Raw genomic sequence first — 22487 nt, 5'->3', positions numbered from 1 at the left:
CCATGCACTTGTTACTTGTTGAGTGGGCCTCTTTTCCTGATAGCTAGATTCACATCAGCACCTTGAATTACTTGATTAGTATGCGCTCAACACTTCTTGTTTTTATCACAAGGGAATCTTTCAGACATCTTCTTCCCCCTTGGCCGAAGGATTCCCTAAGCAGACACTATTTTAGTCTAAAGAGTTAATGTTAGTTTGTGACACACATCGCATACTACTGATTTGGGAAAGAGAAATCTAAAGAGGAATCTAAAGGAATGGTAACCAGTTGAATCTGGCTGGACTTTGTACTTGGTTTACGTGCAAATGATCAGAAGAATAGTAGCCTGACGCTAACACTTCAATCTTCACGATCGGAGAGGAAAGCACGCAATGAAAACGATGCGACTCAGCGCACAAGATCAAAACTGAGATTTAATTTTAACTGAAAATTAAAGTTGGCTTAAATTTTCTTGGAGTTGGCTAACGAACTTTACAGTTATAACTTAAATGTCGTTTAAAACTTTAAAACTGCCATTTATGCCATCTTAAATATACTGGAACAATAGGAGAAACTTTAAGCAAGAACTAAACACTCGCTAAAAGAAGTTTCAGTCTCTCAAAAAAGAAATAACACGCAGACTGTGATGATAAACGTTATGATAAAACGCATTGTTAGAGAAAAAAAGCATTTTATCGTAATGTTATCACCGCTGTCGCCTGTGGTGTTATTTCTTTTTAAGCTACGATGGCCAAAGAAAAAGAGTATTTACGTTGAGTCTCCTTAAGGCGTATTTAAACGTGAGCGTATACCTGATATAAAGGTCAGATTTAAAAAGTGTAAGGGTAACGTAAAGTTAAATTTCAAATTGACGGTAGCTTTTCGCTAGCTTTACACAGCAGTAAGGTCAGTTATCTTTTCATTTTGTGCGGGATAATACGTTTTGGGAAGGAAACCGTTCATGAGACTGCGTTAATTCAACGGCACCAAAAATAAGTCTCGTTACGTGATCGTAGCCATACAAACCTTGACTAACGTGTTTATTATTTTCGCCATCTGCTAATTTTGACCTGTTCTTTTCTCTCAGTGATAAGTGCCATCATTGTTTTGATGCTTTGATATTAGACTACCAGTGCCAACAGCAAAGACCCGTCGGCTGGTTGAAATGCATGGTCTCGTGTAAAACTTTCGATTCAACAGCACGTGAACTAAATGCTCTAAACCTTTTTCGGTCTTCCAAATACACTCAAACTCTAAGCCCTAAGTTAGCGCATTTCAATTTGATAATACAAATTAATCTTCAAGGAGGAAGCCTGCATAACAAAGTGGCTTAATGTCCTCGATTGAGATAACAAAAAATGCAAATAACTGGAGGGAAATCATTACGAACCTACATGAACAAAAGACCTAAAACGGCACTTATATAACTTTCAACAGATGAGTACATAATTTAAGGAGAAAAAGTTAATTGAGAAAAAAAAAAAATGTTTCGTTTACTCACTGCCTTTCTTTCTCAGTCGAATCTCTACTACTTATGACGGCGCTGTGTTAGAACTCAGACCGCCTACTGAACCACCCCCTGACCATAACAACTCTAAGGTATCAGTAAGAGTCGGGCAACACATTCCACCGGCCTAATTCCTTCTCAAACAAATAAATAATTAAGATATGAATGTCAATATTTCGAGAGGAAGCCACATCAGCCTTAGCTGGTTCAATTTCATGCGGGGCGTCTCTCCTGGTTGAACTGGAATTTGGAGATGTTGGTTTTTGTGGAGGGAGGAAAGCCGGAGAAACCGGTTAAAAACCCTCGGAGTAAGGCGAGAAGCAACAACAAACTCAACTCACACATGGCACTGAGCTGGAATCGAACCTGGCGGGGCCTCTTTGGTGGGAGGACAGCGCTGTCATCACTGCGCCATCCCTGTTTTCCACCTCGTCAACTTTGTGGCAGTGCATTTCTTTCAGCCTATATATTGCAAGTAAACCCCCCAAAATCGGTCCCTCCCACCATAAACTTTTTCCTCACTAACATTGTCCCTACCCTTGCCCGTACTCCTGTCTCACTGTTACTTTTAGTAACTGCCAAACATCGGTCGATCCCTCTGCTCGTGTTCATTCCCTTGGTCATTTGCGTTGTCTGACAAGCTGAGTGCTTCGAACGTACATTGCAATACCATTTCCCGGCATGTGCCATCTCCAGTGAACGGTCTGAGCTGAGGCTGCTTCTATTTTAGGAGTCATGGTTTAGGATGCACTCCAAGAAATCGTAAAATAAGGAGTTTTATTTCCTTTTTAAGTGATGTCAAATAAAGATCTAGACGCGCCATTTTCCCATGAGCATCCCTAACCTTTACACATGGTGTCCCCCTGGGAGCTGTGCGCAATCCGTACCTCATATAAGAACGTTGTAGGTTTCAGTTAGGAATTAATACCGCATTCTAAACCCACCCGTCCTCTCCTTGGTAAACAACTTAGCCTGTTCCAGTCGTTTCGGTTGGTTGGTGAACAGCGTGAAGAACGGAGCCGCGCCCCAACCATTCGCATCAGTTTAAGTACTCCTCGCCATTCTGGCTGTATCTCGAGTAAGTAACCAGTAACAAAAGTCGTTGTCGTTTAGTGTTCAGGCCTGAACGTAACGTCCAAGGGAAGTGAATACGAGGCTAGTTATTTACACGTTTTGACTTCGTGTCCATTAAAACTGTCTTTGAATGTCTTGCTGCTTTGTCATATTCTTCGCACAGCTTGTAAGCAGCATTAATTAATGGGCGGGTTGTTCACTAATAGGTAAAATCAGCAGGAGGAAAATGACTACTCCTCAAATGAGATAATAGTTTCAGTTAGGTGTTGAACAGATATGCAAATTTTTCCTTGACAGTCAAGTGGAAACTGACCTGCTGTAGCTTTTCATGATAGTTTTAATCAGGACTTGGAGAACCAGCACTGACAAAATTCACTTCAAGAAACTAGCTAAATTTATTTTATTGGCATTTCCTATTTAAGGAATTCCACCTATCTTTCTTGGTCTTCATTCTCTGATACAGGGATGTCATTTATTTTATTCGTGTGTGGACAAAGGCATCCGATGATTTGAGACGTTTCCTGGCGCCATATTATTCCTTATTTGCTCTGATAGATAAAAGTGTTTTCCATAATAAATGATACCCGCTAGAATCCCGGCTTTTTATTAAACCAGGCATAAATACACATTTTCTTTATCCTGAATGTCACCTTTTTGCCAAAAATACAAATACAACAGAGGCGGACCTAGGATTTTTCTAAGGAGGGGGTGCATCATCAAGGAATGGCGTAACTGACTGGTGAGGTAAACGAATTTTAAAAGCGAATGCGAAAAAGAAGGCTTCATCTCAGGCGGGGGGAGGGGGGGTGGTGTGCAGCCGCTGCTCCCTCCCCCTAGATTCGCCACTGTACAACATGACGAGGCCTCTGCCAATGGTCGGTGAACTGCTTACTGCTTTGAGCCTGAGTCTTGTTTAGTCTGGCCAAGCTGGAAATATGACATATTCCTATCGATTGCGGCCGCACATTTCTACTTGTGTCATTGTATGTAGCGAGTTATTTTTCTCCACGATCTTGATTTTTTGGTAAATAAGTGTAAAAGGCATAAGCTCCCTCGATGAGCAGTCTGTGCTCTTTGGGCAAATGCCGAATCAAAAACATTGTCGAAATAATAATAACAATAAAAAAAAAGAAAAAAAAAAAAAAAGAGAGAGAGAGAAGGATCTATATTGACTTCGCCGCTAGTGCTAGTGTCTGCATGAATTTGTGTACTGATTTTCTTAAATTAAATAGATTCCCTAAAGTTATGTTGAAATGTTGTATTTTTTTTTTCGGCTATTGATAAATGAAGAGAATTCTCGAAACGTGAATGAACTGCAAATCCGTGAGTCTGATCGCGACACCTCCCGGCCACTTTTTTTTTTCAAGCATATGTTAAAATAAATATTTCTAGAAAAAATAATCTTGCTTTTGTGATTTGTATTAATACATTTAATTGAGGGGCACTTTTTCTAAAAAAACCTTTAATTTGTGGGAGTGATACAAAAGCTGAGAACCTATAGAAAGTTTGGAGTTTTTGATTACAAGACGTTTTGCCAACAAATACTAGTGAAATGCATAACAAGCAAAATTTACGATATTTAACACGAGTTGTTAAGCCCAGGGCCGAGTTGTTCGAAAGCTGGTTAACGCTGGGTAAAGGTGAAGTCTGCATACGAGCCATGTGGCCCATCAGGCCGGAGCTTATCCCGGTTTCTGTAGCATGAAGCGACTAGGAGTGTTTCTACTCCCCCTGGATGGGATGCTAGTCCGTCGCAGGAATACCCCCAGCATTAAGTTTGTCGGTACCCATTTATACACCTGGATGGGGAGGGGCACTGTGAGAGTAACGTGTCTCGCCCAAGAACCCAACACAATGTCCCCGGCCAGGGCTCGAAGCCCCACCACTCGATCCGGAGACAAGCGTACTAACCATCTTTCCACGGTTACCGCTAACTCAGGATTTAAGTGAACCAAACAATATAGACAGAAAACCGTAATGAAAAATTACAAAGTTGATATCAAAATTCCCTCTAATCGATCCGCCCAGGTTAGCTTAATCGGGCTTTGAATAACCCAGCCTTTGTTGCCAAGTAATTGTACTCAATTCATCTCACCTCAACCATATAAACTTGGAAAGTCTCATTTACAATCATATGACAGATACTTGCTCAAAACAAATTCGAATTGGAATTCGTGATTCATATGCATGAGAAAATCCATTTAATCCCAATCGTGGACACGTATTCCCGTGAAACTGGTCTGAAAGGGAGGCTTTTTCCTGAGTATCAATAACGGAATTATAAAAAGAAGTCTTAAAAGAAGTCTCAACAGTCTTAACTTCAACAGGGCACTCTTCTAAAGCCGAGGTTGTTAATTTTCACACTGTTCTATAACTTTCTATTGCTTTAATTTTGTCAGTTAGTCTTACAAAGCTATTTGTCAGTAAGCCGACTTGTCAGTAAGAAAACAAAGTTCCCGCATTTGAAATGGCACGCGGAACGCTTAAGAAAATGACAAAGCAAAGGGTGGGGAAATACACAGCGCTCCGAAACATGTCACAACATTTCGATGCTAAAGGAAATATTATGGCGCGAAAATAAAATAAATAATCTTGTGCATATAGAAAAACTTGTCGTAATTGAAGAGGAGATTTCAAAGCAAACTGTCAGCTTTTCGGTGCAGAGTTTTCCATTAACTGGCGCCGATACGTAGACGACGTAGCGTTGCAAACAAATACAATTTGATACATTGAAATGGTTTTCGAAAAAGGCTTTTTCACCGCTCAGTAGGATGTTGTATGTAGCTGGTGGTATAAGCCCTCCTTTTACATGCACAGGTGATTATCTTCATCTCACGAGCCATTGTTTTAGCCTTTCTGAGATGGATTCGTGGCCACACCCCATTAGGCTACTTCTGTAAACAACGAGTCCAAAACAACCAAAGTTTGTTTTTACCGGGGGAAGATTTTCCCGTCAACACGAAGAATTACTATTGGTTTTAAAAGACCAAGTTTACAGTTCGTAAACAAGAAGCAGGAAGGAGTCCTATCTGTAAACACTTTGTTGAAACTTTAACCATAAACGAACCCCTTTATGTACTTGGATGATCGAAAGTTTCAAAGTACATAACCGACAATTAATTAGTTTCAACAGGATGGTAAATGTAATTCTTGGCATTTGAAGGTCGCTCAACTCTAAGCCAAGCGATAAAGTTCTTTGCGTTCTACCACGAGGATATTTTCATCTTCCGTAACGAATTGATGAAACGTTCAATGGCTAATGAACGGACTAAAACCATGCATATGCAACGAAAAATCTATCTTTTTTTGTCAATTTATTCGTACGTGTTTGGTGATTTGAGAATCTTGTGTTAAGAAATAATAACAAAAAAAATTACCTGGAAGCTAAAAGGTTCACCTCCTAGGGTTCTAATAAAATTCTCATAATTGGTTCGCAGTTGTGATTGGCGAGCGCAACCAACATAAAGTGACCGTAAATAAACAGGCCGCGGGCTTTCCATTCAGTGGTTGATCACGTGACAACTTCCATTCACCAAGAAGCAGCCACCTGTCTCTACTACTCCGTCGAAGCCAAAAATGTGTCAAGAACTTGTTGACATGTGTCAATAGCACCCCTAAATAAAGCAGCATCTTTTTCATTCACTTGAAAAGTTGGTTTTAATACAATACAGCTTCGTTCAGGAGGGTATGGCTGTGAATTTCCCTTTACTTCTGAGCCAATCCAAGAAAATATTGCTTAATTAGGTTTTATACTCGAAATGCTCGGTGGCTTATTACCAGTCGTAATGTAAAATTAGTTTGAATTCGTTACGTGCCAAAAGAATAGGGGCTCAGAGTGCAACGTGACTTGCATATAGTTCCCTAGTATCTAAAGCAACGTGGAAGAATGACTTCTAATGCAAATCGAGGGGGAAAAAAACAACGTGATTAGCGAATTGTACATAACTCGTGGGTCACGAAAGGATAATGCAATAAGCCACTGCTACTCAGTCAGTAACTAATGTTTTCCGCACATGAGACTTAAGGTTTTCAGCCAAAACCGCAATTCATACAATTGCACAGTCTCATCACAAAGAGCTCTCATTGATAAATAAATTTCTCTTTATTTTTATGTTTCGTGATGACACAAGGTACGAATTGCTTCAACCCTTGTTTTATATTAAATTGCAAGTTCTAGAAAAGCTTTGCTTTCCCCGTTTTTCTTTTCTTTCTTTTTTTTTTTTTTACAACACCACAGTCCCCTTGGTTTCTACGGTCCTATTTGAAATAAAATCATTTTTTGTATAGAAGCTTTAGATACAATTATGAAACCAACCTTTCTATAGATATCTATATCGCGTCGCGGTTTGTGTTAGCAGTCGGATGTTAATTTTGAATATATGTTTGTTTGGCGGAACCCACGCCAACCAGTCATTTCAAACAGCTGATGAATCCAATTCACTATTTCCAACACGGGAACGGCGAAAGTTCTAAACGCAATGCATGGCACATAAAGTTTACTTTAAAACAGTCTTCCGAGATTATGATAAAAAAGACGTATGCTAATTGTCCCTTCGTACTTGACTATTCTTCAACAACACTGTGCGATTATTTTTTTTTACCTGAGATTATTTGTGTTTGCTGGCCTGGTCGTTTGCATTTCTCACGCTAATAAACGTTATTTTCTGTCACGTTCATCGTCACTCGTCCATGTTAAATGCTATAATTGGCCTGAAATACACCTCATCAAGGATGGAGCGATCGCTCTTCGGAACATGAACGAACGCATTTCTGGAGAGCTGCATCTTTTCAAAGTCGAGCCTAGGACGACGTCTTTTCTTGTCATTGGCGTTTTCATTTACCTCCAAGGTGCGTTTAAGTGGACCGGAGTCGCTCGGCGTTCGACTTCTGTTCTGGATCAACTTGTGCGAACCCGTAATCTCGGTGAGAACACTCGGCGGCAGTAAATCTGTGTTTGAGCTTAATGGATTTACTAGGAGTCCACTTACTTCGTCATCTGAAGATTCAGTCAAGTCCGCGGCGGTGTCTGATTCTTTATGCCTGTTTGCTTGATTTGCATATTTATTAACTGATAAAGTTAGGCGCCCTGTCGATGTATGAAGATTGGTTGAATGGATTTCAGCTCCTGCCCTTACAAATCCGCATGTTTCCTCCGAGTTCTCGTCTCTCTCCCTCGCTCGTTTCAATCCAGGCTGTGCCGTATCCTTCCGCTTCGCCACCAAAGCACTTGGTAAGCTTCGACTTCGCTTAGGATTACTATGAGCCTTTCCGGCAAAGTCTAAATCGAAAGGTTCCGACCAGGAGTAGTAAAAAGCTGGTTTTATGTTGCGGTTTTCGTCGAGCCCGTGCCGACTAAGCTGGAACGAGAGCGTGTCTATACAAGGCAAACTGCTTGTTAAGGCCATTTCTGTGGGGATTATGACCGTTGCCTTCGGCTTGTAGTAAGCCTTACTCCGCGCGAGCTGATGTAGTCGACTAGCTTGGCGCGGAGCGCGGAGTGCTAGCCCGGTAACTAGTCCAATTCACACAACACACTTGCCATCGGGCCACCTGAAAACATATAAGTTCAACTATTAATGGGGCGATATGATTGGTTAAAACCAATCAATTGCACCCGTTGAGCCATTATCTCTGACAACAAAGCAGCAGGTCTACTTGGAAGCGATCATCATTCATGAAATCCTACACGAGAAATTACTCACTACTTAGAGTTTTTCATCCCATTTGGTTTTTATCATGGATTTGGGTTTCTCAGTAAGTCTTTTTTAAATTTATTTTTTATTTCAGTTTTTGCTTTACGTGCCTTCGATGGAATTGCGTGTCACCTAAATATAAAGTAACCGATTAAAACCTTCTGTGATCCAAGAAAATGTATTCGAGTGAAACTAAAACAACGAGGGCCATCAAATTAAATTAAAATTGTCAGTCGATGGCTTGAATATTGCATGTTACGAGACCACAATATATTTGCGTCAGGAATATTAAGAAGTAAGAGAAAGCTGTTTGCGTTCACATATGTTAGGAACCGAGTGTGTCAATTTTTTCAGTCTTTTTATATTTTTCCTATCTGCAAATAGCACAAGGCTGGCCGGCGGGAAAAACACAGACATCTTTCAAATTGCGTCGTATCGATGATAAGAATTATTACAAAGAAACAGTTAGAGGTATAGCTAAGGATTGTTTGATTAAAACAGGTTCTTTTCATTTTTCTTGACTCCACTAGCACTGAGTGACCACTTCTTGATCGGCGCTTCAGAGAAAGTTCTAGTTGACGGAGTTTGTTTTGCGATTGCAGTGTATACATTAGTGGAATTCTTGTCCTTCAGAGGAAAAGACACCGGCTCTTTTGTCTTAGATTTCGTAAACAATCTTCCATAATATTTAAAAGCACATTGTGAGATCCTGTAGGGCAGGTTCATATCGAGATGACTGTCACGTTATGCTAATTCCTTGTTCAGTAGCGGATCTCAAAGAAGTTTTATCTAAGATTGCACCACGTGTGCAGAGGATCCAAGAGAAATTGACTGGGTAGATTATTGAGTTTCTTTGAACACAACACACAACAACAGGAAGGTGGTACCAATACACATTATTCTCTGACAAAATTTAAATGCGAGTGTTAGCAGTGAAATCGACGTGCACGTTTTGCGAAGCCTATACCCACATGGTGTCTTGAGTGGTGGTGTTTATTTTGTTGTTTTTGTGCCGTAATACGAGAAGTCGAGATGCTGTTCTTTTGGGTGCTCTTAGTTATCTGAGAGTTTGAAAGTTTCATTGACACATATTCATACTAAGTCGCGCCGATGATTAGCTTAGGTTCATTCATCTGTCCGCCAATTTGTACTGAACTTCTTTCGCCTATCCCAGCGTCAGATATGGAAATACTCGACTAATGACAATTAATCAATGTTCCAATGAAAAGACAGCGCTGACAAGCTGCTGTTTTCATTTCGAGTAAATTATTGTACTTTTCGCAGATGTCCTAAGCCATGCTCAGACTTGAGACAACTGGACGATCAAAGGATTTGTTAGATGATAAAATGAACTCCCAGCCCACGTTATGCTTTTCAAACTTTTCTGTCCATACAGACGTGTGTGCTAATTGCTTTCAGTTTATGCTGATAGATGCTAAAGATAAAAAAACCACGTGGTGAAGGAAAAAAAAATCACCCCAAAGCACATAAATATGACATGTCTGGAATTCTGCTCTCGCAACGTCTATCGAGAAAACGCTACGATCAATACGTTAATAGTAGCCTGCGTCGTCCGGAGGTTAGGGCGTTTTCTCTGTACGCAAATTATATAGTGACAGTTTCACGGTCACCTGTACCAAAGATAATAGGGGTTATATTTATAATTCAGCTTGTTATTCAGTTGAAACGGTTGGAATCTATGGATTTGGAGAAAATTATACTGGCTCAGTTCTCGGTGTAAAAGGAATTCACATTTACAACGACTCCACGAGTAAAAATCAAACAACATCTGGGTTAAGAGCAAAAATAAAACGAAAATAAAATAAATACAGAAAACATGCAGTGATTCAACAAGACGTCTTTCTTTCCGCACTTTTTTAGCATAATTCACGCCTTCTTCATAAATTATGTTATGAGTAGCTTCAAAGGTTTTGAGACTGGGTTTTCACGCTACATTCTCCCAACGAACTGAACGATTACATAACGCATTCTGGCTGGCAATCTTTTTTTTTTTTTTTTTTGAAAAAAAAAAAAAAAAAAGCAGTATTTAATTCGTCAAAATCTCCACTCCGCTGATTTTAAAATTCTTTTCATTTCGCAGCTATGGTCTTTGTAGAATACAATTACAACTTGTTATAATGAAGGTGGCAACATAAATAGGAACAATGAACAAAGAACAAGAATCAAGATCGATCGCAGGTTTTTAATTCACCAAACCGTAATTTTCGTCCTGGCCTACCCCGTAAGCCCGAAAATTTTCACAAAGATAGGAACAGATCGCCAGAGCAGTTCTGAAAAAGTTAATACAATTTTGTCTTCTCATTAAGCAGTCATTCTTTGTTGTAACCACAACAATTACTTTGCACTTCAGTCATTAAGGATTCACGAATTTTTGTTTTGAAATGCAAAATAGGTCGAATTAATTTCAATGAACTAATTTCTTTTAGCTTGAAAGCCGCAGCTGCTATTTTGTACGGTCAGAAATCACTTAGCCACAATACAAATGAACGAAAAAGCTGCTTAAACATCGATTTACAAATTTGAGATACAAATGGTCCCGCTTGAGACATCTTGAAGATGAATAAATTCCCGAAAGTCGCTTGTAGTCAAATGAAAATAAATAAAAAGGCATGATCGCCCTTTCTTGTCAACGAAGCGACAGCATTGAGAATAGATCGTGAACACCTACCCTTTCATAGGCATTCTTCACAGATTTCTTTAAAATGGTTTCATATTCTCTATAAGAACTGTAGGTAAAGTACTTATTTTTTTCTCGCCAACCAGTCGATAATTAAGCCAATTTTATGAAAATCTTTGAAATTGTTTACACGTTCGGCTTGAATTATCCAAGTGTCAAGACAAAAACGGAATCCTGATATATCTCGCCTGATTTTACATTGATTCTACGCTCATTTGATCATGCGATGCCTTAATTATTTGCCAAGTAGATCAGTCACTTCATCGCCTTCTCGTAACCATGCATAAAGGATGAATTCGTCCACGTCTAGTCGAAATAACTAAAATATATCTGATAAACGCGAGGGTGCGTTGATGAAATGGATCGCGGAATAACTTACTTTTGCCAATGAAGCGTTCCCTCCGACAGATTAAAACAGCGTCAAAGACTGAAATTAAATTGGCTTAAAGCATGCTTAGAGCAACTGCCTCATAGTCGTTTTACTATAAATGTGTTACGTTGTACTGAGTTGCATTGTTTTAAGGGTCATTGTGCCTGTCTTGAGTTTGAATGCAGAACAACTGGTCGCTTTCCGGACGACATAAATGTTGCCATGCCAACATCACGGTAGTGCGTTTTCTATGTAAATTCGACAGCACGATATTGCCCAGCACGTGTGGATAGGTCAAGGGTGTGCGTGGCTTAATGCCTGCTCTTTGCTTCTGCTTTGCTCAGAGAAGAATGGTTGAGTGGTTCTTTCCCTGCAAAGAGACCTTCTTACTTTTTGTAAACCCTTTGATCTGTATTGATCAAGAAAATGAGAATCCTGGTGCGCCAGCTGGATGACATGTTTTCTACCTTAAATATACCTGGTCGTATTGGGATCAACCACTTTCGTTTGTTCGACTTGTCTCCCAACAACATTGAGCTCCGTTTGCAAAACTGACTTGATTGCAGCACGATAAAAAATAATTCTCAATTTTTCGCGCCCGTTTCTGGTTGAAATGATCTACAACGGCTTAACACTGGTTTCAAAAACGCAGACAGAGAACGGTAAACGTACGGATTCCTTACGATAAAGCCAACTACGAAACAACCAAAAATATTTTCAAACGTCGTTGTTTATAGTGGTCAATGCGCTTAGCTACACTTGGCCAGTTCACAGGTGTGCCATGCACTTAAACTGAAAGAAACAAACATATCAACTAAACATAATAGGCTTAAAAATCCCAACTGGCGGGATGCAGGCCAGTTGGCTATTTACAAGCATGACTGAGGAGTTGAACTAGGGTCTACCGGAGAAACAACTCCAATTTTAGTGGTCAGAGCGGGACTTCAACCCGCAACCTCCGGATTTCAAGTCTGGCGACCTAACCACTCGGCCACGCTGCCTTCTCATGGAACCATGCAATCCAGCCAACCGGCTTGATCAGTCTCACTGAATAGAAACATGTCCTAACAATATGGTCAGCCATTTCTGGAAAGTGTCGTGAAAAGTATTCCCAGTGATTGGGCGTTTCAGTTATACCAAATCAACTAAACTGGGTTTACATTTCAACAGTCCTTCGAGCGATTTCATGGAAGAATACTTGTAACTAGTTGCTTCTAGTTTTGGATTTCATATACATTGTCCACCTTGTAACATTAGCAATGACAAAAGCGTTGCTTCCCTTCGTTACTATCGCTACTATCTATAGTCAGGTAGGTAATCAGGGCCGTAGCTATTAGCAGACAAACTGAGGCAATTGCCTCAGTGATTTCTATCAACTCGATGCTAGTGGGCCTTGCGAAGGCCGAGATGGGTTTGAAAAACTCACATGATCCATTCTTACTAGTCCAGTTACCGTTTGCAGTAAAAACTACCGAATTTTGGTCAGCCTTTGTATTGATTAAATTTCTAATATACCTGATAATTAATCTTTGGAATGAGATCTTGGCCTCTTCTTGAAAAAAGGAAGGCATTTAACAAGTCCAATTCGTATTGCAACCCTCTTAAAGTAAGTACGTATATCGTCATCTGGCTGAAAGTATTAGAATCCTGTACGGCTCTTCTTCTCTTATTCGTGCTAGTCCCATGCTATTTAGTGTACGTAAAAAATTCATTATACATGTATGTATTTTTATACGGAACCAATAAATAGACAACAGTCATGGAAAAGTGTCTTTGGAAGTCTCATGTTTGCAGGTGCGACTCGGAAGTTTATTATTAGCCGAAACACTTGCGCTTGCTGTTTGTACTTTGTTTATAACGTCCCTGCTTAGAGGGAGACGGCTATTTTAATCTGACACTTAAATAAAGTTATTTTTCGGATGCAGAACAATGCCCTGGCTGGCGAACTAAATTTAGTTATCATCGTTTCGTTCTTTATCAGACCGAGAGGTGCCAAGGAGAAGGCAACGTCGGCAAGCGTTGATTCGCCGCTGGTTCAGCTTTGACTGAAATTTGATGTATGATGGATGTCAGACTATCATCAACTGATGTTAACTGTCAATATTTGATCATATCAAATCAAATGCGCCCAAACAAAATCAATCACCGGTTAACAGTTTAACTCTGTAAGGCACAAGGACTTTTGGCCCAATTTATCCACTTTCTAGTCATGATGTTGCTGAGCAAGTTGATGGTTCTACAATACAGCTGACGAATAGGTCAATGGGGAATCTCAGGGACTCTACTTCCCTTAAGTCACAAGGAAGACTGTTCCAAAGAATGGCGCCACTATAGCTAAAGCTATTTTTATAATAGTTTGTGCGCGGTTTCTCGCCTCTCGAATTTACAACTTAGATTTTCTGGAGCCAACACTTGCAAAAACTTATAAACCATCGTAGCGCTTTGAATTTGCCGCTGGCTTGTTAAATTTTTAAACCCGAGAAGTTTGAACAGGTGACCAGCATCTACGTCATAGTTTGAGTAGGTCAAAACACGGGCTGCTCTATTTTGTATTCCTTGATTACAATTGGAAAGCTTTTCAGCGGGTGCCTGGAAAAGCGTATCAAAAAGGTGTGTAAAATGTAAAATGTCAAGTTTTTTTTGTTTTGTTTTGTTTTGGTTCGGGAAGAAATATTTATTAGTTGTGTAAATTCCATAGAAATACATGCGACGAATTGGCTTTAGCAATGCATAGTTTTTATCAGTTTTTTTTTCTATCTTAAGGGCAAAGGTATATAACATGATTATGACTGATCGAGAAAGTACGCGTGCTACTCAAGTTTCATCTTCATCCATGTTTATTGGGGTGCTTGCATGTTGTCCCCGCTATGTATTTCATGCTGCCTCTTGTCGATCTATCAATCATTTTCCATCAGGTGGTCTGCTAGATCCACGTTTGTCACTCCCCTTCGTGAATTTTCAAAGTAAAACAATTTTGTTAAGTAGGCTAAATTAGGCCGCCATCTTTGTGGTGTCCCGATGACCCAATACAGCAAGATCAGATAATTAATGATAGCACTCAGTTCAGCAGAGAGATGCCCCACCTATCGTCGTACCTTGAGATCAGAAGTCGCTAAGGGTTTTAAAAGAAACTTATCTTTGAAGGGTATTAAACATACTGTTTATTTACTGAAATCACCATGTTAAATTCAGGCTTTGCCAGTTACGTTTCAGCGTTGTACATCCAGGTTATGCCTGTTTTTGTGCTCTCCTTGCCTCTCCCTCACAGTCAGTAGTGGGCACCCTCGCTGCCTCAGCTCGGTGTCGTTTAGTTGACTGACATCGGTAAAGTTGAAAGAAAAAGGAGTGCCAAACTACAGAAAATATTCGATCTAAATAATTTCAATTCTATTTTGTATTTTGTATTTTAGGAGTTCTTACTGATGAGCGAGGATGCATCTACAAGAGTAGTATACCTACAATGAAAATGCTACTTGAAGGAGTCCAAAACTACAGGAAATCAAATATTTGATCTGTTTAACTCTTCGATCTTAGTCGTGTTTATGTTTATTTGATTTGATTTGATTTTTTTTTTTACTTGTTTAGAATACGTAAAATTATGGTTGGGAATGGATGTAACCTTCACTGAAATGACAAACGGCTCTGTATCATTATGTTTATTTAAATCTTGTTCGCTTTTTATGTAAATATTGTGAAGCTAGTTAGAAGCGCATGCAACCAAATCAAATCTGCCGTTCAATTTTACTATTTGTTTTCATCGCAAAAAAAATATATTTGTCGCCCCACTCGTGTTCTCGTTGTATGTGTTTTACTGCTGTAGGTATCCTCTCACATCAGTACTAACTCATAAATTTAAATTAAAATTTGAAATAAAATTTGAATTGTTCAACATTCAGACATTTATGTAAAAATATTGATCAATATCTTCCGTACCGGGTTAAGCTGCGTTTAAATTAGAGCGAGGATTATGTTGGGTAACAGCCATGGAACCTTTCAGGTACTTCCCAGTTTATTCTGTCAAGTATAACAACCATAGTTAAACTCGATACTTCTTTACCTTTAAAGTTTTTAACCAGTTGACTCTCTGGTCCAATCTGTGCACCACCAAACCGCTTTATTTTCATATTGTTGTCAATGAGGCTTCACGTTGAGTCTACAAATCCAGTTTGTTTTCTTTTCATCGAAATTTTAGAGTTCCAGTTACTACGCGAGCGCTAGCTAAAACGTCGTAGATCAGAGACCACCAGCAGGGTGCTGCTGTGATGCAGTAACGTCTGATCAAAACCCGATAATTTTTTGTTTCACATTATCTTAAGTTCCTAAGCTTGCTTGCCCTATGGACTTACTTGGCCGCCCGTCTCGCGTTTATCGTAAAAGCGGGATTGACAAGTCTCAAAAAGTGAGAAAACGCCCTTCTTGGTGTCTCGCTGAGTCTCAGTAGAACAAATGGACTGCAAATCGAAAATAACTGAAAGACACGGACGGCAAGTATTTTTTCGGAGAACGGCATCTTGTCGCGCTCAGTTGAAGGGTGATTGATTGCCTTTCGGACAGGTAGTCAGTTAACCTGATGTAATTTTTTTTGAACAAAGATACGAATAATACTGTTTATTCATGTCGTACCGTGATGCTTCAAAAATTATACATTTCTCCACGATTGCCGACTCACTATGTTTATCCCCACTTTCGCTGTATAGCGGAAATCTAAGTTTCCTTTGATAACCCACTTTTTTTTTTTAGTAGAATTATTAACCGTCGAATGGGGTAGGAGTCTAACGAATCGAGATTGGTCAAGGCTTCAGCTGGGGAGCTACTGGCTGGAAGACTCGCCAACCGTTGTAAACAACCATGAAGCACGCATGTAAATTAATCGTCATTCCACCCACGCATAAATACTATATGTTGTAGTGACTGAAAGTCGATGAGAAACGGTTGGTAGATAATCAATGGGTTCCCAATAGTGGAGTGTAAAATTTACTGCCAAGTTTCGAATTTTCGTCAGTTTACCAATTCGTTCGAATTTTAAAATTTCATAAACGGCACAAAATATCTATTCATGGTTTGGTTGTAAAATTCTCAATGAGTTTGTTTTTCCATTTTTTTTTTCTTGAGTATGATAACCTTATACCGCCTAAGTAAGTCCGATGAATGAACGACGCAACAATTTTTTAAATACGGAAACCAGTTCAGTTACCAAACTTTTCAAAGGCCGGCAAGTTGAATAAACAAAACGGCTGAATTGGTGAGCTGGAGATGGGCATGTTTTTAATCAAGATCGCATTTCCCAGCTTATATATTTTCAGAATTCTTTGAGAACCAATTGTCCAAATTTGTAGATACACTTGTAATTTAGAATTTGGGATATAAAATCGCAGACGCAAGCAACTTCGATATCATACGAAAACTTAATAGATGACATTTTCTTTCTGATTGAAATATTTCTTTGTACAAATTGAAGCGGTTTGTGTTGGAGCGGCTGAATCCCGCACAATATTTTGCGGTCAAATATATTACACCGGTGCATGTAACAGCTATCTTCGAAATTTTGGCCTACATGCCGGATGTATAGACTAAGCGTAATATATTTGAATTTATTTTTTTCCAAAACTTGCATGAACAAAGCAAATCTTGGCCGTTAAAAAATGCTTGTATTAACTGAAAGAAACATGATCTTACCGTTTATCATCTAGAGTTTCTTGGATTGAATTTGTCGAGAAACTAGCTTCGATAATTTCCCTCCTAGCCAGGCACCTTGTAGGGCTTTGAACTGAATGGGGGCTTTTTAAATATGTGTAACACCATGAGGTATCAGTTACGTTTCCTGAATATAATTAACATTGACCGAGTGAGAGTTAGATAAACAATGAATTTTAAGCGAGAGGCTGCACGCCGAATAGTAATTACAGCTGTAGTACTCTTTCTGCGAACATAAATTAAAAATTATGCATGTTTTGAAAACCTTCAGAGAAAAGTTTATTGCATTGTGAAATCGGCCATCTGCTTCCAGAAGGCCAAGTGTATTAAAATAATCTTAAAGGTTTGTATATATATAATATATTTTTGGAGTTTTCTTTGTATACTGTACGTGCCATAAAAATTGACAGTTGACGTCAAGAAACACGTTCGCCATATTTTTTCATTACACGAAACCATTCGTACAAACACAAAAATATATGCATGAATGGAAAACATCAGGCAAAGTACAAGATTAACTGGATCCGTATGTAAATGCATGGTCATGTGTCATCATGAAGTAAATACGACCCAACATTACATGAGATAAGCTGATATACAACCACTCGCTCAGTTTTTTTCTGCTAAAAATATTAAAACTTTTATGATCCCATTTATCTCACATTTAATTTTTGGCTTATCTCTAAATAAGCGACAGTGCTGTAAAACCACAACATGTTTCCATGTGCCCAAAACTTATTATAAGCTTATTCTAGATAAAGCGAGAGCGATAAGATGATTAGATTCTTTCATTCACTGCTATCGTTTGTGAAAAAGTTGTTACCACTATCGACTATTGAACTAAACGTTTTCGTTAGCTATTAATTTTCGGCTTCTCAAGTTTCTAGTACAATTCAGGCGACGTATTCAAGGAAATCTTTATCCTGTTTTAAAACAAAAAGTTAATAAAATGTTTTGGTCACGTCCACCGCAGCCACCCGTCAACTGCTCTTCAACGTCACACTGTTTTCCCGCCAAAATCCTTCTGCGATAGGGTATGGAATTTGGCAGCTCCATGGAAACGAACCTGATACGCTGGGATGGCTGTGCTTTTGTAAAGATCCATTCTGTTTAATAAAGAGGCTCACTTCCCAATCAAATCGCTTAGTGTTTTAGAAATAACTCTAACCATTATTGACAAAACTCTCAAAGCTTTTCAAGTTGTTCGTGCACTGAAAGAAAAGGAGAAAAATCTACATGCTGAGTCGAGAATGTCATCTCTCTTGACGACAACTCCTTGGCAAGTCCAGCGAGTGCTTGATTTCCTACTGATCTAGAAAAGGACCAAGCAAAGATATCTGCTGTTAATTCTCAGTTACATGCACAGGATATCAGGAAATATCTTCTCAGCTGTGACATACGAAAAAGTACGTTAGCAGGCATCGATCACGTGATTATCGGGACTTTATTTACCATTTTCTATTCCTGTAAGGTAATGATTGCCAAAAGAATATGTTTTCTATTCGAATACAGTGAATCTCGACTCCTCGAACCCTCATTTTTTCGAACCTCCCGATAACTCGAACCAAAAGTTGTTCCCTCACCCCAGTCGAACACTGTAATTTTACTCCCGATTTCTCGAACTTTGCGATTTTTCGAACCAAATTTTTCTTTCCCTTGGAGGTTCGAAAAATCGGGATTCCACTGTAGTTGCCTTTGAATTTGGAAAACAACGAGGCCTTGTAAATCAAACAAAAACCGTCAATCAAAATGTTTGTATGAATATTTAGCAGGAATAATAGTTTCAGAGAGCTTTAACTTTCCTCTGCCAGCTAGCAAGAACACTTCTGGGATTTTAAATTATTATGTTGCACTTCCTCTTGCCATGACGGTCGCTTCTAGTCGATAAATAATCTGATAAAAACGATCGCTTTTTGTATTTATATATTACCTTGCGTGTTTCTTTGTTATCAACAGTCACTGTTTATATTCCATTTCACTGACATTTATGCGATTTGAATTGGAAAACGTGGAAACGTCAATTGGTCTGGTGTTCTTCTTCTGAAAATGTGCGTTAGATTGAACCTTTCCTTAGCTCATCCTGCTGTCAATCTATGTCGTGGCAATGAGTAAAAAGATCAAACTTCTGCCTTGGCAAACTCCAACCCATCATCACTTGTGCCATTGCGTGCTGCTCCGAATGCTCCGTAAATTCAAAACAATCAACAAGGGCATGATCTTTGAAACAGGCCATCGATTATTTCCTCTCCTCTTCCAGGGGGTCAAGAAACAATTCAAATCATCTTCTTTTGAAATGACGAAATTGCCCTCGGCCAAAACGGTGGAATCACTCGCATAAAGCACGACATTTCCTCTTCAAGGACACACACGGCGAGTCCGTCAAAGGCAAATATCAGTTGCCTCTTCTGAAATTCTAACGGTATTTTTCTCCACTGACGGCCAGTAACCGTCGAAAGACACATCCTAAGCTTCTGCTATCAATAGAACATCGAATTACACCACTGCAATTCTCACAAATTGAGCGAAAACTAGGCCAAAAACTTTGCATGCATTTGGCCGCCAACTCATTACTCTCTACTTCGAGGGGGTCAATGTTACTGAATAAATTCAAATGAATGCGGGCCGTTGAAATTGGCCTCTGCAAAACGAAAACAAACGGAAAACGGTTATTATGACAGAGATGTTCTTCTTTATCCACCATTACGCAATTTTGATTTTCTTTTCTTTACCACAAAAATGCTATCATTGCTAGATTTGCCTGTCTTGGTTGAAGAAAAACTGTGAAAAAGGACGCCTGTCTTGAACCGTAGCCATGCTATTTAGCAAACTCCAGCTTTGCACGAAAAGTAAGGAAATGCTTTTCTTAAATGGGAAAATATTCACCATGTACTGTTTGTTCTCTTAAAATTAAAATGACAAATGCTTTTTAGCCAGAACCCATACATTAAAAGCAATTTCTCTCTTTGAGGGGATTTGAACAGCATGGGGGCATTTCCTGGAGATGAATCGAATTCCACGAGACGCACGTGGTGGCGCCCGCGTCAATACACTGAAATTCTAAAATTCTTCCTGCATAAGAAAGCTATTCTTAGATGGTGCCGACCAACATCCCTTTACGGGTCGCATCATTTACAAATGTTTCCTGAACGTTTTGCCAGTTTGAAATGTAAAGTATTTTACAAACCTCTCAGTAGCGTGAGATCAGCCGTCAACAATAAATACAGATGGGTTCGTTTTTTTTTTCTTTTCACAACAACGTACGTGCTCTTGCTTCAATGTCAGAGAAAAAAGTCCTGCTCTTGTCCTTCGTTTCTGGGTAACAGTTACTACAAACTGCTTTTCAGTTGTACTGAAGGATGACTTGTTTATTTGCTAAGTCACTACTTTGAGGGTTTCGTCGGTCTCTAGTGACAGACTAAAAGTATACGTTTCCATATCAACGGAGTTTGTTATTTTGAGTGCTGCACGCGAACTCTATGGCTGCTTTACATATGAATGGTTGAGTGAAAACGACCGGCCCTTTCGAAATGCTCATAAGAGAGCTTAAGACGCTTAGGTACCGTATGATGTTTGGAAGTTCTCTTAGTAGTTTTATCCACCATATGCATCATCTCCATTTGAAATTGTCTTTTGTAGAGTAGCGCGTCAGCAACATCGTCATGACGTAAACTGCTGGCGCCAGCCTATTCTTTCAGGGTCAGGCGAATATTTATCCGTGAACGTGAACGCAAAGCCAGGGTCGGTATGGACGATAGGGGTAGGGACGAGAGTACCGCGCTCATGTATTGTCCCAACCCTTTGTACTCTAAAACGTCTCGCCTCATACTCGCTGCCTGATCTCAAGGAAATAGACTGCCAACAGGCTTTCATGACGATGACAACATAAGATGAGACGAACATCCATGGCATCCTGTTACAGCTGCAGGCGTTAACCTTATCATCAGAAAGGCCATTTTTTTGCCCGGATCCATCTGCAAATGAACTTTGTGTGTTGCGGATAGACGTTTGTCTAATTTTGGAACCGCATTATTGTTCAACTGAAAACGTTTAAGAGCATCTAAAAAGGGTTTCCAGATATCATTGTTCTCCAAAATAAGTACTTTTGATTAGCTAACCCTGAGGCGCATTTACACGACATTCATTTTGGGCACTCCGAAATTTTGGTACACGGGCCGATAGTTTTGGGAACGGCCCGTTTGATTTACGCGATAAAAGATGTTCAAGTTTTTTCAATGTTGATTTCTGAACGGCACCCCTGAAACAAGAACGGCACTCTTAAATTTCTGAGTCCCTGCGTTTATATGACAGCGGTTCATATATGATTTTAGGCGCGCCTTCGCCGGCTAATCAAAAAAGAAAATGGCAGTTTCTCGAGTACAAAAAGCAATTGTATGTCTTATTGTTTTGAAAAAGCGGAAACGCCTGTCGTAAATGAGGGATAAAACAAGGTCGTCCCTTGGACCACTCTTACATGCATTAAAGCGGCGACAATACGGCCTGCTGCAAGCTATTTTGAGTTGTCTAAATCCTCCACGTTTAAGAGAGGTATGGATGCATCCCCATTCTTTTGCGTCCTTTGACATGGTGGAAGTATCCTTTCCTGACGAGCTGTGGTATTCCAACTTTAGGGTAACTCGTGGAACATTTACATACATTCTCCACGAGATTGGTGATGCGATATCTCGACAGGACACTCTAATGTGAAAAGCTGTTACGCCAAATCGAAGGCTAGCAATAACTTTGTACTACTTAGCCTCCAGTAGAATGTGTTACTTACCTTTAGCGTGTTGTTTACCTTTCCAGTTTCCTTTGAGGTTTTGCCAACGCGAACTGGACAGTTTCCTCCGACCACAGGTCGATTAACGTATCTGTGGCATCGTTGCTCCACATGAAAATATTGCCACAATTCTTCGACGCTTTTCTTCGATGATTGTGTTTTTTTTTTTTTTTTGCCCAGCCAGTGCTTGGATGGTAATTTGCAACGAAGAGAAGGGACATTTTGTCAAGCACTTTGTAGCCGTAAAAACTGTGAAACTAGTAAAAGGAACCAATCACAGCTTAACGAATACTATAGTTCTGAGTTTGGATTTTACATTGTAGTACCCTGAATCGCCTTGGCTGATCAAGTTTCCCCGGGTCGAGGGTCACTGAATTCCTATAATGGACTATAAGGGGAGGCCCCGGCCGACAGGGATTCTGTTTTCAGGCTGGGTGTGATAAAAGGTGGGGATTTTGCAGGACGTATTTTAGAGTCTCTAAATTAAGGTGTATTGCTAGTATGTGAAAATAGTACCATTTACTATGAAAGATATATGAAAGGATTACCTTTTCTGTCAAAAAATGGTATATATTTCAGGGTAAGTGTTTAGACATTGAGGCGAAACTTCCCCTTACAAAACTGTGTTAAGTTTTCCCCCCAAGCATCTTTCGGATCAAATCACCTTTCCGATCACTACCGGTAACCTAATAAC

At 39.6% G+C, this 22487-nt stretch overlaps 1 protein-coding gene across 3 annotated transcripts; it reads right to left on the bottom strand.

The window, feature by feature from the left end:
- Positions 1-6644: 6644 nt before the first annotated feature.
- LOC110063396 (uncharacterized) lies at positions 6645-17141 on the bottom strand. 3 transcript variants are annotated; one of them, XM_020770387.2, is made up of 3 exons: positions 16999-17141; positions 15256-15336; positions 6645-8111 (listed from the first exon to the last, which is right to left on the bottom strand). In XM_020770387.2, exon 3 carries the CDS (start codon positions 7964-7966, stop codon positions 7241-7243), a length of 726 nt encoding a protein of 241 aa, XP_020626046.1. In that variant the 5' UTR covers positions 7967-8111; positions 15256-15336; positions 16999-17141; the 3' UTR covers positions 6645-7240. The 3 variants fall into 3 exon arrangements, with proteins under 3 accessions (XP_020626046.1, XP_020626040.1, XP_020626054.1); XM_020770381.2 differs by lacking the exon at positions 15256-15336; XM_020770395.2 differs by lacking the exons at positions 15256-15336; positions 16999-17141 and adding an exon at positions 11332-12048.
- Between the last annotated feature and the right edge of the window lie 5346 nt (positions 17142-22487).

Source organism: Orbicella faveolata, unplaced genomic scaffold (genome assembly GCF_042242905.1).
Source record: "Orbicella faveolata isolate gen_17 unplaced genomic scaffold, um_ofav_v1 contig_12, whole genome shotgun sequence".
NCBI lineage: Eukaryota > Metazoa > Cnidaria > Anthozoa > Scleractinia > Merulinidae > Orbicella > Orbicella faveolata.
The sequence above is the reverse complement of the archived record's forward strand: the minus strand, read 5'-3'. Positions and strand labels throughout refer to the sequence as shown.